The sequence below is a fragment of the Lycorma delicatula genome, chromosome 2 (assembly GCF_047948215.1).
Source record: "Lycorma delicatula isolate Av1 chromosome 2, ASM4794821v1, whole genome shotgun sequence".
Taxonomy (NCBI): Eukaryota; Metazoa; Arthropoda; class Insecta; order Hemiptera; family Fulgoridae; genus Lycorma; species Lycorma delicatula.
In genome coordinates this window covers 76,477,707-76,494,436 of record NC_134456.1, presented here as the reverse complement: position 1 = coordinate 76,494,436, position 16,730 = coordinate 76,477,707, and the positions used below count along the sequence as shown (strand labels likewise).

The 16,730-nt window shown below is 28.4% G+C and overlaps 1 protein-coding gene across 1 annotated transcript in view; it reads left to right on the top strand.

Moving 5' to 3' along the window:
* Window positions 1–16,730, top strand: part of LOC142319896 (uncharacterized) — a 143,255-nt gene that overhangs the window by 125,064 nt on the left and 1,461 nt on the right. The window contains exons 17-19 of the mRNA XM_075357569.1: window positions 3,574–3,677; window positions 7,363–7,467; window positions 13,893–13,985. Of these exons, the coding sequence (XP_075213684.1) occupies window positions 3,574–3,677; window positions 7,363–7,467; window positions 13,893–13,985 (302 nt within the window). The remainder of the gene's footprint in view (window positions 1–3,573; window positions 3,678–7,362; window positions 7,468–13,892; window positions 13,986–16,730) is intronic.

Here is a 16,730-nt window from a genome sequence, read left to right as displayed (position 1 = left end):
GGCATGTTAATAAAGACAATGTTTATGCAATGCTTGTAAATAAATTGTAAGAGCAATTGTATACATTAAAAAACTTTCCATATATTTTTCAATATGTAAGGACCGAGTGCAAATATTTTTTTAAATATCTACTATGCTGCTAAGAAGTGCATTTGTCAATTTTTTTCTTAAAAAGTAAAATCTATAAAAAACATTATCTTTTATTGTGTAAAAATTGTATTTCATTTTGATAAAACGATGTGTAAATACACAGCTTATTGTTTTCATGATCATTCTGTATTTAAGTTGTAATAATCCAGTTCACGAGAAAGTTTTACTGAAGTAGTAGATTATTTTTTTATGAAAGGAGTTAGTAAAAGGCTTATATGTAATAAGTTTTTAGCTGAGAATGAAAAAAAAAAAATTATAACAAAAACTTATTAAGTGTTTCTGATCAGGAGAGGATAGAAATAAATCAGTACATGATCATTATTAAACCACAAGTAAATTTGATATTCTAATATTCTTCTTGTGAGTAAACTAATATAGTTTCTTGAATAGCAGCTTTGTATGAAATGAAATATTGATGTTAAATATATTATGATTTTCCGGTTTGTTTGTAAAAAAAATTTATTATATTTTTTATGCATGCTTTTTCATTAAAAGCATAAATATACATCCATAGGGTTCTATCTAAAAACTTTCAAAATTTTTTATTAAAAATCACACATTAAAAAAAAAAAATTAACTTTATCTCCTTTTAAATAATTGGTTACTGAATTGATTGTTAGATCCTAGAATGAATTTAATGCGTCAAAATGCCGTTGGAATTCATTTTGCTGATAGCCTCATCAGCGTAGTCTGTGAAACCCCGTTTCTTGAAATCTGATTTCATTAAGTTTTCATTCCATTTTAAGAAACAAAAAAAGTTTTTCTGTGCTAGATTAGATAAAATTGAGGTGGAAAATGATGTCTTATGTTCATTTGAGCTTCTTAATGTTCTTTTTGTTCATTGTAACGCTCTTATGATTAACCTGATTTGCAAGCATTGTAAATTATTTGTTAACATCTTTATAAATTCTTTTTTAATTTGGCCAATATTAGCATGAGTAGGCTGTTAAAGGGCATCCAGAACATTTTTCATCTTCAGTAGATGCTCTGTTGTTTTAAATGTTTAATCCATTTGTATGTTTGAATCTGATTCTCATTCCTAAATATTTTCAACATTGGTTAATCTCTGTTGCTATATTTTTTAAGTGAGGTGATTATTATAAACATTTTCTTTTTTGTTTTCACGAAATCAACAATTACCACTAACTAGTTCCTCAATAAAAATGATGTCTAGTGGTTTATTTTTACATATGTTTCATTTAAGAAGGATTTTCAATTTTAGGAAATACTAGGTAGATCGTTTAATATTATCTTGATCTTTTCATTATAAGAAATGCACTTTGAGATAATTCTTACTGTTTGTTTGATAACAGAAAAAAGATACAATTATTTTATTTTTATGCCCCTATTTTATTCATGTATAAATGTTAATGGTGACAATAAAAAGTTATCACTATAAACCTGTTTATAATATTCATTAGAAAAGAAGGAAATAACTGTATTTTGATCATATAATTTCAATACAAACTATGATAGTTTCATTTATTGTACGTCTATTTATAATTATATTTTCTATAAAATTTATATGTGATAACAGTTTTAAAATGTCATGCTGATGATTAAAAAAATTATTTTCACGTCTTTTTCATGCAGTCTAAAAGGATGTCTGCACCATAACACAACGAACCAAAAAAGTAATAATTTTACATTATAAATGTTTGTTTATATGTGATTTATTTTAGCTTTTTTCTTTTATTGAGTACAATTATCTGTCTTTCTTAACTTTGTCATAATTAAAGTATGATGTCACAATAAATTAAATTAAGATTAATTCTTAAATTAAATTATAATGTCTTTAAATTAGCTTCATCATAATCTAATTATGACGATAATTATACTTAATATAATATGATAATATTATGATAATTGTACTTAATATAAAAATTATAATAATCTTAGCAGAAAAATAATATAAATAATAATTTTTGCTTAATAATGCATGTCTATTAAAATATATTTAGTATTATTTTATTTTAATGTTAAGTATTTTTTATTATCAATATTTGGCTAGCCACATGCAGGTGGCTAAAATAAAAATATGTTTTTATTTTATTTTATTTTGTTTTTCTTAACGACTTCATATGCCTTTGCATATGTATATGTAATTTTATTCTTTTAATGTTTCGTGTTTAATACATTATTGTATATAAATTTTATATACTACTGATAATGTGGGATCCCATGAAAGTATTATTGTAAAAGTTATAAATAAAAAGAATAAATAAAAAATAAGGTAAGAGTTTTCTTATTTCTGTACTTGGATGGATTAAGTTGATTTATATTATGCAGTAATATCTCATACATGATGTTTAAATAAAAGGTATTAATATAATGTTCTTTACAGCAACTTTAATTTTTATATTAAGGTATTTGATGTCACTCATAGTTTAATGGTTGTGCCAGATAACTTGTTATAATGCTCTGCCTTTTCACTTAGGATGTACTGAGTTCAAATCCTATGGCTCGAGGGTTGGTGCTTCTCACTCAAAAAATAATGTCTTCACACAAGCTTTAAACTTAAGTAAATTACATAATCAAAAAATAAACATCTTAGAATATTTCTGATTATCTAATTATTTTGAAGACATGTTATAACAAGTAAAAGTTGAGGTCATTTGCCACTTATACCGAACCACACATGTTGTGAAATTGCAGGCCGAAGTATTTTACTTATGTGATTGATGGTAACTGGTTTAGTAAGCATGACTTGTGCTATCAAAATTTTATTTTATGCCCTTCAATATAAGCCTTGTGATGATTCAGTTATTATACAAGCATTTCCTCTCATATTTGCTGTATTACCATATTTTCAATCTTCCTCCATGTTAGTATAACAGTTAAATTATAAATCCTGAAATGAGTATTTTTGTCTTTTTTCTGTTGAATAATTAATGTTTTAGTTCCTTTCTTAATGATTCTCTTGCTGCATTCCTTTATTTACTTTTTTTAACTTTTATCTTCTATTTTAGATACAAATTAACAAACCCTCCCAATCCAGTATGATTCTCTAAAAAATAACAATATCCTGTGCCAAAATTATTTGAGAAAGTGAGGAGGGAACTGATTTCACATTGAGCTGAATATCCTTTTTATTAAAAGAAGTATTTCCAAATAATACTGATTGAATTATACTTATTTCCAACTGATTGGAACTACTTCCAATCAGTTGAGAAAACAAATTTTGTTTTATAATAAACACATAATAATGCTTTATAATAACACATATTTATTTAGCTGTAATTCTATAGTTTGGTAGTATTTTCTAGAAGTTATGCTAGTAAGTGTTAACTTCTTTAACAAACCAGTTTGTTATTTTAGATGTGCTAGAAAATGCTTAATAAATTCTCTTTAAAAATAATAAAAAAAAATAAAATATCTTAAAATTAATTTTTTGTGTAAATATATTTTTTTTATTTTACTTAGGAAGCAAAATTACCATCAACAACTGGACGAACAAGACCATCGAGGCATTCTCTGTCTCAAAGAGATAGTTTTGGAAAAATGGAGATCTTGTTGAGTACTGAAAAGTAAGGATCTTTTCCATATTTTTTTCTGATTTAGATTTTTTGCATAGATTACAATGTTGTCCTACAAACATCAAATAACTGTTTTTGTTACGTACAAAAACAATTTTACATCATAAAAATCTAACATTCAATATTCAAAATTACAAATATAAACAGTAAATTAATAAAATATAAATAATACAATTAATAAAAATGTAAACAAAAAACTATTCCGAAAGTGATTAGATGAAATAATTTAAATTAGAACTTAATAAATTATATATAAAACAAATGCAGAACAAATTTTATACATATTTATACAATTATTAACAATTTAAAAAATCTATTTACACTACTAATACATTTGAGTAGTAACTGGAAAGTGATTAAAAATTGTTATATATTATTAAGTAAGTAGTAAGGGGTTGGCTCAAACAAGCTTATTGGCTTATAGTCTGAATTAAAGTTTGCCTTGATATTACAAGAATGAAAGAATGAAGGATACAGGTGGAATGTATCCTTCAGAATTTTGCTTTTAAATACAAGAATTTTCAATGTGTAAACTTAAAAAAGCATTAAAAAATTATTATTAATGAGGAAGTATCTTCAAGAGTACAATGTTGGCTTTTTAAATTTTATATTTATCATAATTTTCTGTATCAAAAAATGTGAATGTTGTTGGATGAGTTCAATGTATCATAACTCTATAGGGTCTATACACTATGAAATAGCACCTTATGCAGATAATAGATAAATGCCTTTGATTAAGGATTTGTTACATAAGAAAGTAAAAATATTCTTAGTCAAAATTGCTTAAATATTGAACCAGATGTATTGTTCCATTCATATGGAATTTTATTTTAACATCTAACACATCATATGCTGGAACACTGGAAACTGTTAGAACAATGTCAGAAAATTGGAACACTGAAGGAATTCATGAGCTGATATATACCAAGAAGTTGTGAAAATCTGAGGTTGAACCATTGGTTTTGCATGTCCCTGTATCAATAACGATTTGGTTGAAAATATCTGCAATTTCTTCATCAGGAGGAATTGTTCCTGTGTGGCCAATTAGTTGAATCAGGTAGTTCTTTTAGATGCCATTTACTATACTTTCTCCATTAATTATGCCCCATATGGCTTTTACGTACTTATTTTTGTAAAAAAACTAAATTGATTATATGAATTTTTCTCTGCTGTTACATCAGAAGCTTAATTTTAAGAGATAATAAGCTAAAACAAAAAAATCATAATTACCATCACACAATCTATTTAGTTCAGGAGAATCCCACTTTTTTTCAGTTTCCTGCTTAATACTAATTTTTTTAAATTTTTAATGGGAAATCAGTTATAAAAGCTCTGAGTGTAACTCTATATACAACTAGTAACAACTTTCAATAGAGGAGGACTATTCATATACTGAATCCAGCAAGTTTTCCTTAGAAGATTGTCACATTTTTTTAATTTGCATTAAATAATGTTTTTAAATTGCTGATGTATCTGTAAACTTCTAAAAGAAAACTGATTTCATTCTGGACAGAGAATGATACCAGTTAGTAAAAGGCTAACATAACCCATAAAAACATTTGAAGTTAAATGAAATAGTTATCCCATAGTATGGCTGATTGAATAGAGATTCTAGTCGGCTGAAAAACTATTCTTAAAATATCATACAAATGGAATAGTAAACAGAAAGTGCCAGTTTTGTTTTGTATACCAGTTTCTGTTGTAAAATCCATATTAAAATATGGATCCACTAAATCTTTGTCTACCACTAAATCTTTGTAATTCTGTAGCATGTTTACAGGAGTTTTAAAGAATAAGGCAAAGTTACACTGAAGAGGGCGTTACAAACATTCCACAACCATTTCATTTATTGAAATAAATGTATGAAATATATATTAATTCATCAATTTTCAGTAATTCAGCATAATTTTGTTTTTGAATTTATTTCAATAACAGTTTTGTACAGTTCCTTATTTGTATTTAGTTATAAAAAATAGTTATTTTCTTTCAGTAAATTAATTTTTTAATACTTTTGTTTAGGGTCATTTTGCTATATTTTCCTTTAGTTATGCTGATTAAAAATGTAGAATGTTTTTCATTATCTAAAAATAATTTGAATGAAAATTTCCTGTTCATGAAACAGGAAATCAATCCAATCAAAAAATCAATCCATTTTAAATGGATTGATTTTTTTTTAACTTGAATTTCTGGAGTTCACAAATCAATGTGAGTGCTTGATTTGTAAAGAATGTAGAGTTTTTAATTATTTACATGTGATATTCAAAATTTTCCTAATGCTCTTTTTTTTACAAGCAAAATGTTACCGCAAAAGGATTAAGAATATTTCCAGTATTTCTTAGACAATTCAACAAACACAGAGATTTTGTTGAGATCCTGTTGAGCATCAATAAAGAAGTTACTGTCCTATCAGAAGGAACCAGCATAATGCCGCAGATGGAACCATGCCCAGTTCCCATGCCATTCATCAAAGGAATAAAGGATAAGAAAAGGAGAGGGAAAAAAGGAGGATAATCAATCCATCAAGAAGAGTCGTTTAAAATCAGTGACAGGCTGATTTTGGTAGTTTACCATTTTGCCAAAACCCTAAAATTCTTAATACTTGTCAATGCTAAGAAAAAGACAAAATGTGTTAACCCATCTGAAATCCACAAAAAATTATGTTAAATAGTGTACATATGAATTTTAGTTTGTATAAAAACTAATCCTCAGCAACTGTAAGACTTTCATATATTTGATATTAAGTGCTTAAAAACATTAAGATGATGCAGACTTGATAATATCTTGTTTCTTTATAATTATTATTGTATAAATTTTTGATGCAGGCAGTTGATTTAGCAACCATTTACTGCTAAAAATGATAAGTAGATTACATAATATAATATAACTATTTCTATGGTCTGTGTTTTAAATAACCTTTTCACCAATAGCTTGCAAATTTATGATTTTAGAAAAATGTACTCTGTTTGCAAATATGTGTATTTATGATTTCAACTTTTATTTTACCCAGAACACATAAAGGTTTGTGTCCATTACAGTAATTAGTGGTGGAATTGGTTTTGAATAGCTTTAATTAACAATTTTAGATGCCTGTTAGAAGTAAATAACAATTTAAAAGAACTGAAAATTATTATGTCCAGAAATTCATCATCATCAGTCTACTGTTTGTTTATTTATACATTTGCTGCATAAGTAATTCTTCTTTTTTATTCTTTCTTCCTTTTTTTCTGACAGGAATATATTACAAATAATGTTTCTGATTTTGAGGTGTAGATGATAAGGATGTTGATGTCAAGGATGAATGTGTAAGTAAGGTTAAATTGTTAATTATAGCGAAGAGATAGTGAAGGTAATTTGTACTAACTCTAATGACAAATTTGTCTGCAAGAGGAACAATAATTTGTTTTTCAAAAATTTCCCGTCTAGTAATTAAATTTTTTTTTAAATTTAATTTAATTTTTGTAGAAGAAGGTATAATCTTCTTTAAATCAGTTGCTTTCATAATGTTGTTGTAGTTATGAATATCATATATTTAATAAAATGTTTTGTCAGTTATTAGATAAAAATAAATATGATTATTTCTTTTTTCATAATTGTTTTAAACAGTATTTTTAAATAAAAAGGTTTTTTATTATAACTTTTTAATTGCCCATTTAAAGTGTCTTATTATTATTTTCAGCCAGATTGAAAGTACACTGGTAAGTGGAATTGAACGTAGAGCAAGTTTAACTATGAATAGTACTGCTTGTCAAAGTATTGAAAATGGTTGTTATGAGTGCTGCAGGTTTGTTTATTTTACTTTAAGTTTATGATTATAAGTAAGCATATTTTTGATTGCCAAGTCATATTTAATACTGTAATATGTTTGGAGTAACTTCTAAGTTTAGAGTAAATGTTTAATACACTGAATTAGCTCTTGTATTATATTAGGCTCTAATTCTACATTCGGCACTTTTATTTCAGAGTTGTTTCTATTATAAATTTATTTGTTAATTGAGGTTGTATTCTTATCCAAAGAAGGTACGATCATACAAAGATATGGCTTTTTTTGTGTTTTTTTTTGGGGGTGGTGGGCGCACAATGAAGTATCGTCATTAACGCTCAGACAAAATATTTATATTGTAAATAAATAAATATTAAAATTTAGTGATTAAAATTAAATTAAAAACAAACTCAGTAATATATAAACACAACATAAATGGAAAACGCCTGTGATGTGTGCTAAAAGTGAAATAAAATCACTGAAATATTCCATAATAATTAAATTAAAACAATAAAATTACCATTTGCTAAATGCCAAATGGCATAAATAGCTGAAACATACTACAAAAAACTCAAATATTTGAATATAAATGGACAGCCCTAAAAATTGTAAAATATTTGATAACATGGTCTCATTGTTTCCTAAGATATAACAGAAGTTAGTCCCTAGTCCAACGTAATGCTGCATAACAGACACAGTCCACAAGGATGTGGTCTACAGTTAATTGGGAGTTACAGCTAATACAAACAGGTGCACTGGTTTGAATCATGAGATATTCATGAGTGAGCCTAGTGCACTCTATTCGAAAATGCCAAATAATAGCTCCTCTCAACGTTTATTCCAGCATGAGGAGTGCCATGATAATACAGTACAGTATTCTTAACTGTACTGTACTGTAATTCTTTCTGGTAATATAGTACAGTATTCTTAACAGGACAAAGTTTATTGTTGATGGTAGCATTCCATTCACTTTGCCACTTATCTCAGATCACTCTCTTCAGAAAACAGACAAAATCATCAGAAGCAACACGATTAGTGAAAGGAAGCTGGAAACAAGCCTCTTTTGCTGCACTATCAGCATGTTCATTGCCTGAAATTCAAATATGGCTGGGAATCTAGCAGAAGCTCACAGTTGTGTTACATTGAGTCATTTCAGAGATAACAAACTTTATATTGCAGAAAATAAGGGTGTCTGGAGTAAATGTCACTATTCACCTGTAAGGTACTCATGGAATTTTAACAGACAAGTACATGTCAAAATGTTGGGCTAATTATATTTAAGACCTTATTATAATAGCGTACAGCTTTGCAACAAAAACACTGATGATGCTGGGAAGGCCAAACATATATGTTCTGTTGTTAACCACAAAAGCACAACCAATAAAATTAAAGTTTATAGAGCCAATCACATAAACTGTAGCATCAGGATTCACACTATATATAATATTATAAAATTTTTCTCGTAATGTAACTGGATTTATGATCTTATGATATTGACAAAGACTAAAGCAGTAATTAATGTGAGAAGGCTGCCAAGGGGTGTAATAACATGAAGCAACAATAAGAACTGGAGGTAATTGTATATTTACAGCTAAGAAAAGGTGGTGCTGAGTTCTGATAACTAGCACAGAAGTAGATATCAGCTGTTTCTGATTTTGATTAAAATGTGGGTTAGAGAATCCCGTGTCAAAGGTTGGATGATTTGGTTTGGTATGAACTATGTAAGAGCAGATCATTTGGTTTCGTCTATTGCAAAGGGATGGCTCACCACTATTCACCAGTAGACTTACCTCAGGACTTGACGAAATGCACCTGCAGCAAGACAGATGAATAATTTTTGGATTTTATCGAGCATTCTAAAAGTGGTGGACCAAGCAGATGAAGCCATGCAGCCATAATCTAAGCGGGACCAGACCAGAGCTCGATAGAAGTGCAACATGCATACTCGATCAGCTCCCTAACAAGTATTAGATAAAAATTCTCAGCATGTTTAGCATTTTAAAACATTTTACCTTGAGCTCCTTTAAATATGATACTCATGTCCCAACCACAATTCTAAAAATCTAACCTGTGTGCATGGTTTAACTGGTTCACCATGTAAAAACAGTTGAGGGTCAACATGTTCCCTCAAGTGTGAAAAGCTGATGGATTTTATTTTCTCCAGGGAAAATGTGGATCCAGTCATTTTACATCACGATTCTAGACAGGTTTTTGTGTTTTGAAGCATTCTGTCAGCAGTAGCTTAACTACATGCAACGTAAAGAGGAAAATCATCTACAAACAATGAACCATAACGAGTTTTCACATGCAGTTTGTTTTACTATTTATGGCTACAGCAAACAAGGTAACACTTAGGACACTTCCCTGTGATATTCTGTTTTCTAGTGTGAAACTTTTGGATATTGTCATTCCAACTTGAACTTGAAAGGATCGATTATTGAGGAAACCCTTGATAAATTTCAGGAGAATCCCTTGTATACCCCACTCATTTAGTGTAATTAGGATTCCTATCCTTCAAGCTGTGTCATATGCCTTCTGCAAATTGAAAAATACAGCAACCAACTTTTGGTGAAGTAAAAAGGCATTTTGAATAACAGCTTCCAGGGCAACGAATAGACAATCTGTCTTGGTGGAAACCACATGTTCAGGGCAATTAGAGTGTTTCTTTCAGGGTACCAGACTAGACAACAGTTTACATTACCTTGCACAGGGTACTGGTCAAGGAGGTTAGATGATAATTAGGGGGGGGGGGATGTTTTTTCTTTACCAGGTTGGAAAATGTTGCATTATAGATACACAAAAGATGTAATGTAGTATCTAGGAGGTGTGATAACATACTGAGCCCAATATTATCATTTCTGGAGAAAGTGTCATGAAAATTATTCAAGGCATACCTTAGCTCATTAAAAGAAAAAGTTTCATTTTGCAAGTTTCCAATCATGAACAGGATATTGCAATTTACAAATTTAGGACAATAATCTCTCAAACTCAGGACAGTACAATGATGTAAGTAAAACTGGTCTAAATAACCTTTCAAACATATTCACCACATCAACTGGTGTGGTGACAAGGCTTCTGCTGCTTTCCAGTCCAATCAGCTGCAGTGGTTGTACTGATTCGCAAATGGCTTGAACCTTTCTCCAAACTACTGATGATGACGTTTTCCAAGAAATACATAGTTCAGCCATGATTTCTGTTTAGCACATAAACACTTGATGGCATGCATTGTGGAAGGTGCAGAGCATTCCTGTCGTAGGTCTTCAATTGAAATTACATACCTCAGTATAATATATTATTAATCATTTATCCCCATTGTGAACTTTCATGTGCCTGAGATTGAATTAATTTTTTAATTAGTGTTGTAACAAATTTAATACATTTTCAATATTTTATGTAGGAAGCAATTAACATTTAAACAACTAATGGCTTTAATAATAACAACAATTATGTAAAGCAAATAATTGAAAAATTACTCTTGAAAGTATTATGCAGAAAAAAAATTAATTTTAGTCATTATTATTTACTTACAGTATTTAAACCAGATAGATTTCATAAAAAGTTTAAAAAAATATTTTTCATCCTAATTTTTTTTAATGTGAATACAAGACTGCCTTGCTCAGTAGTATTTTCAGTTGTGTTTTGATCACAGGAATATTTACCTGATTTGAAACAGATTTAAGGATGTCTAAAGTAACTTTCACTTTACTTACTACAGTATCGATCAACTACACATGGTGTATTCATTTTCAATAATATTAAAAAATACATAAACTTCTCAAATTGTTTTAAAAAATCTAATTAAAAATTTGAGGTAGTATGAGATATCAGTTAATTGACACCAAAATTTAGTCAAAAAAAATTAAAAAAAGAATAATTCTTTCTACTGTAGTGTTTGATGTTTGCATTCTAGGTATCACACTGTTTAGTTGTAAAAAGATATTCTTGAAAGAATATTTAAATTCACAAATATAGTCAAACCTGAGTTATCAGAATTTCATAAGACAAAGTAAATTTTTAAAAAACTACATAATATTTAAAAAATAATTAATCCACATTTTATATAAGAGAATACTTAAAATTCTTTTGTGATAGTTTTAAAAACAATCTTACTACAGAAATTCAGATTTTAATTTTTTTTAAACATATTAAAATGTTTGGATAGTATGTTGATCAGGAAGAGTAAGTGAAATAGAAAAAGTGGTAAATAAAGTGAAGGAGAAGATTGACCAAACGGCAGAATTTTATTGCCACTGCCAAAGCTGATTTGTAATTGAGAAAAACTTTTAACATTCATTAAAATTAAGATATTAAAATCTGTGTAAATAAAGAAAATGTAAATGAACCATGGTGATACTTAAATGGTAGTAAATAACATTATATTGGTTACTATAAGTGGTTATTTATTTATTAATGAATACCTAGATTAATCTAGAGTACACTATAGTACTTCATTTGATGGTTTTATTAAAAAAAAAAATTGTTTTAATTTTTATTTTAGTTATTTAGTTTTCAGACATTCTCACTTTATAAATGATATTCAGAATAATATTTAATATGCTGTATTAGAGGATTTAATTTTTCTTCTGATTTAAATTGTGTTTAGATATCATTTACACAACATGAATAATTTGCTGGAATTATTGTTACTATCATCAAAACAACATTGTTGCTGGTCTTATTGATTACAATTATTAATAAACAACTTGACATAGTTATTAGAATTAAATTGTGAAAACTTTTACGATATTTAAGTCAGCAAAGTAAATGTATCAGTTAAAACTACAAATTTTATTTATAATGAATAATTTATATTCTGGATCTAACGGAATATTAAATCCAAAATATTTCGACACACTTGACTTGCATTAAATACCTACAATTTCTTAAATAACATTGCGTATACAAAAAATAATTTTCTGTTAACAATGGAAGTTTCCTGTTTGTTTCTGAATAGCCAGGTTTTGGTGCAGCTGGGAAAATTAACGTAATTAACATTAAACTTTTATTGAAATTCACAAGACTGGAAAAATATTTCATTTTAGATAGGATTCCACTAAAAATCCAAGTTCTTTTGTTAACTAATTATACTGAACTACAGTTTCTAAATTTAACAGGCAGTGCATTATAAATCTTTAATTTCATGTCTGTTACATTTTTGAATGGCGTTGTCTTATGTCTAGTGTATGTGTGTGTGTGTGTGTGTGTGTGTGTGTGTGGTGGGGGGGTGTGCATGTATGGTAAATTAGTTGTATTTTTGGAATCAGCTGACTGTTGAAATCAGGTGATATGAATGGCAGCTAATCATAAATTGATGCAATTCAAATGTTTTGTCTCTATGCAACATTAATTATTAATAAAAAAACAACCCATAAAAAATATTTACTTTCTATTTTTATACAGTATGTATTTTCACATGTACACAAAAATGTTTTTGTGAATCAAATGCTAGAAAATTTAAAAAATTGTAGGAAACACAAAAGAATACATTTGATCAAAAAGTAACAAGAATTTTTTCTCTGAAAATATTTTTTCAATCTTCAAAGTTTATCCCATCCCCTTTAAAGTAGTTCCCTTTTGATATTTGCATTCTTGCCAACATAACTTCCAATGTAAAAAACACCTGAAAAATACTACTTTGAATATTGCCTTGACTTCAGCATGCTATTTTGCCTTTAACTCATTAATTGTTGAAAAATATTGTCCTTTGAGTATCCTTTTAAATTTGGGAAATAAGAAAACTGACCATGTCTGGAGAATAGGATAGTTGCAGCATCACAAAACGGTGTTATGTTTCGCCAAGAACTGTTGGATAAGTAAAGTGGTGTACCACTCACATCTCATGGCTATGATATAATATCATCACCAAAGACTTTCTTTAACGTTTTAAATACTCCATTTTTAATGTAAAATTTCAGACAAATTCTGTGATCTGACATTTCGCCACACAAAAAATTCACTACATGCAGTAAAATTGTCTTGCTTTTTCACTCATCAAATGCAAACTAAACATTGCAGCTGGCTGAAAATTAACATGTATGTCACTGACAGATACTACCAATATACAGAAAAAAGATCAATTCAATTTACAAGATACAGCATATGCAATTCAAAAATTTTTATTACCTTTTGATCAGATCTCAAACATACATAAGTACAACTTTCTATTTATCAAGTTCATTAATAAATAAAAGTTATTCATCAATAAAATAAATTACATTATCAAGTTATTTTTTCGACATTATACATTTACTGTCATTTTTTAGTTGCTTATATTATTTTAAAATTTTTATGTTAATCTAACCTCCGTTAAGTATGAGGCTGAAGTCTTTAGAAATAAATTTAAATTATAATGGTAGATTTTATTTTTAAAAAATGTATTAGTTTTTAAATGCTGTTTGTAATATTTACAAAAAATTATTAATGTATTTTTTCCTAATTTTTGCCAGTGATGCTCAGGCTGATTCAGATGTAGCTAATGACTCAGATGGATCAGCTCAAGATGAACCATCCCCTCCCACCTTTAAGAAGAATCAACAAAGGTTAGTTTTGAATTACGCTGTTCATGTATATTAATTTTACAGTTGCACCATATGATGGTAAAGAATATGAATATATATATTTTTCTACAATTTTTTTAAACCACCAGTCTTAATTTGAAAATATTTTTATTATTTTTGGACAGAAATGAGATTTATACAAACTTTCTAATAACAAATATTATTACTGTTGTGACGTCAACGGGACACCCTTGGTTAACAGCATTGCAGTAGATTTTAGAATAAGAGTGGACTGTATGTGTTCATAGGTGATGAATGAAGACAACACCTTGTTGATTACTGAAGGATTGTTTAATTGTACGCCATATTGACTGTTTAAAATAGTTTTTTAACATAACAGTTGTAACTTGTAACTTGTTGTTAAAGATAGCAAACATAAACTAAATAAGACTTAAAGTAATATTCATCAGAACAAGAATTGAGAGAGTCCATTAGGATGTGACCACCTTGGGTCAGGTGTAAGTGCAAACTGGTTAGAAGACGCTATGTACAGTGCTAGGGGGAGCAGCTTGTAATATAGAGTGGCATGAGGTCTGGCAACCATAGTTTGCCATGGGCACCCTAGCCACTGCTAGGTTTCAGCACCCGATGGCAAGAGAAGGTGAAAACGTAACAATTACAAAGTACAAAATAAATATTTCAAACTTTGCCACTGGAAGTAAATGCAGCACATCTTATCATATTTTATATTCTAACAATCAAAATCATTATTCTATTTCAAGATAAACTAGTAATGGTGTTTTATTTCACTGCATTTTTTCCTCTTTTGTTAACTACTTTACATCAGCTCCTTTGTAGCAAATGATGTCTGCTAGAAGGACAGTAAGTGATATTTGTCTTAGTAACACTTTTTCAGTTCTCACTCATTTAACAGCACTGAATTCATTTGCAAAAGATAATATTTTGAACCTTAAATTCATTAAATCATTTCTTAAATTCTATTAAATTTGTTTTATTCTCATTCATTTTCAGCTTGATAGTAAAAAGAAACCATTCTAATACAGAAGCCAAGCATAATTTTAGAAGTAGGAACCAATTCCTGTGCATTCTTCATTTAGATCTGTAAAGAAATCTCATCAGCAAAACATATTGTTTCTTCATTCATACATACATATTGGCGCAGTTCATTAACAAGGAAAAAACAAGAAACCCAGAACTATTTTATGGGCCTAATTTGTTGTGCAGAAAGTCAGTCACAATATTATTATAACCAAGATCTTTTTATTTCTACTGAAGGAATCTTAACATTACTGTAGGATCTTACTTAACACTTATAGGATGTAAAAAAATAAAGTTTTAACAAATAGTCAAGTTTATAAAGTAAAATGTCATGACTTCCACAGTAAAACATCTTTGTAAAGTTGGAAAATATAAATATAAATCATCTTTTGAATTGATCCAAATCATTAAAATTTTTAAGTTCAAAATGAACTTAAAAATAGCTGAAATGGTAATAAAATACCACAAAATAAAACTGTCTTGTGAACATTTTTAGATGCTGTAGGTGTATAAGATATATTAATGATGTCTTCTGGAGTGTTGATGAAAGAAGATTCATTGTGTCAAGCCCAACTGTTTGGTACCAGGGAGTTGATTTCTTCTTTACAATAGTGCATCAGTTCACCAGCCAGTAATTGTCTAAGGCATTTTGACCTACAAACAACTGTGCTTACCTAATCATCCACTCTTCTCCAAATGTTTTCTCTATGATTGCTTTTGTTTTCAAAATTAAGGTTACCATTAAAAGGAAGAGATTGTTTCTGTAATTGCTAGGCCATTATTCATTTTCAATACAGAAGAGATGTACCATGAATAAAATGAAGGTAGTATTCAATTGTTTTGTTTCTATTTAATTCCCTAATGCTGTCTCATTATTTAATTTTCAGACTGTATTTTATCTTAACTTGAATTAAACTATAGACTTCATTACAGTCCATCATAAAAAGTCTTCTTTGAGAACTGTAGCTGCAAAATTTTTAACTGCTAAAATCTGCAACAATTTTGTAAATTTGATCAGTTATTGGCAGATGATCAAAATGATGTGCAGTAAGAGAGACATTCTTCAAACTGTCCTTAGAAAAAAATCTTGAATTCAAATTATACAAGATGAAATTAGATGTTTTCATAATGTGGGCATTTAATCTTACAATTAAATGTCCAAATCTGAGTAGAAGTCACTTGACAATTGAAAAGCAAGAAAACTTTTTATTACAAGTTAAAGATAATAGTAATGCCTGAATTTATACAACAGCAAAGGAATTAGAAATTATTCATTATGAATTTGTCCCTGAGAAACAAAATGACTCAAGACATTTGTATTTGAGTGTTATGTAACAATCGCAAAGGAAGATTTACCATGTCTTACTAAAAACAATGCCACAGTTCACTAGGCATGTCCAGTAATTCTTTGCGTGACAAAAGTGTATGTTGAATCATTCACCCTTCACTCCAGATTTGTATCCCTGTCATTATTTCTTGTTTTTTAAATTTAAGTTATTGCTGAAAAGGCTGTCTTTGACAATGATGAAAACATGTAATGAAATTTTACCATTGAGCTTTAAGGTTATAACGAAAGAAAACTTGCAGGAATAATTCCGGTCATTGGTAGATAATGATCATGCCATTGTACTCATACATAAATGTTTTACTTTAAATAAAATAAGGTATTATTTAATTGTTTTCTTTCTACTTAATTCTTTGACATTAGGATTTAATACACATGACATG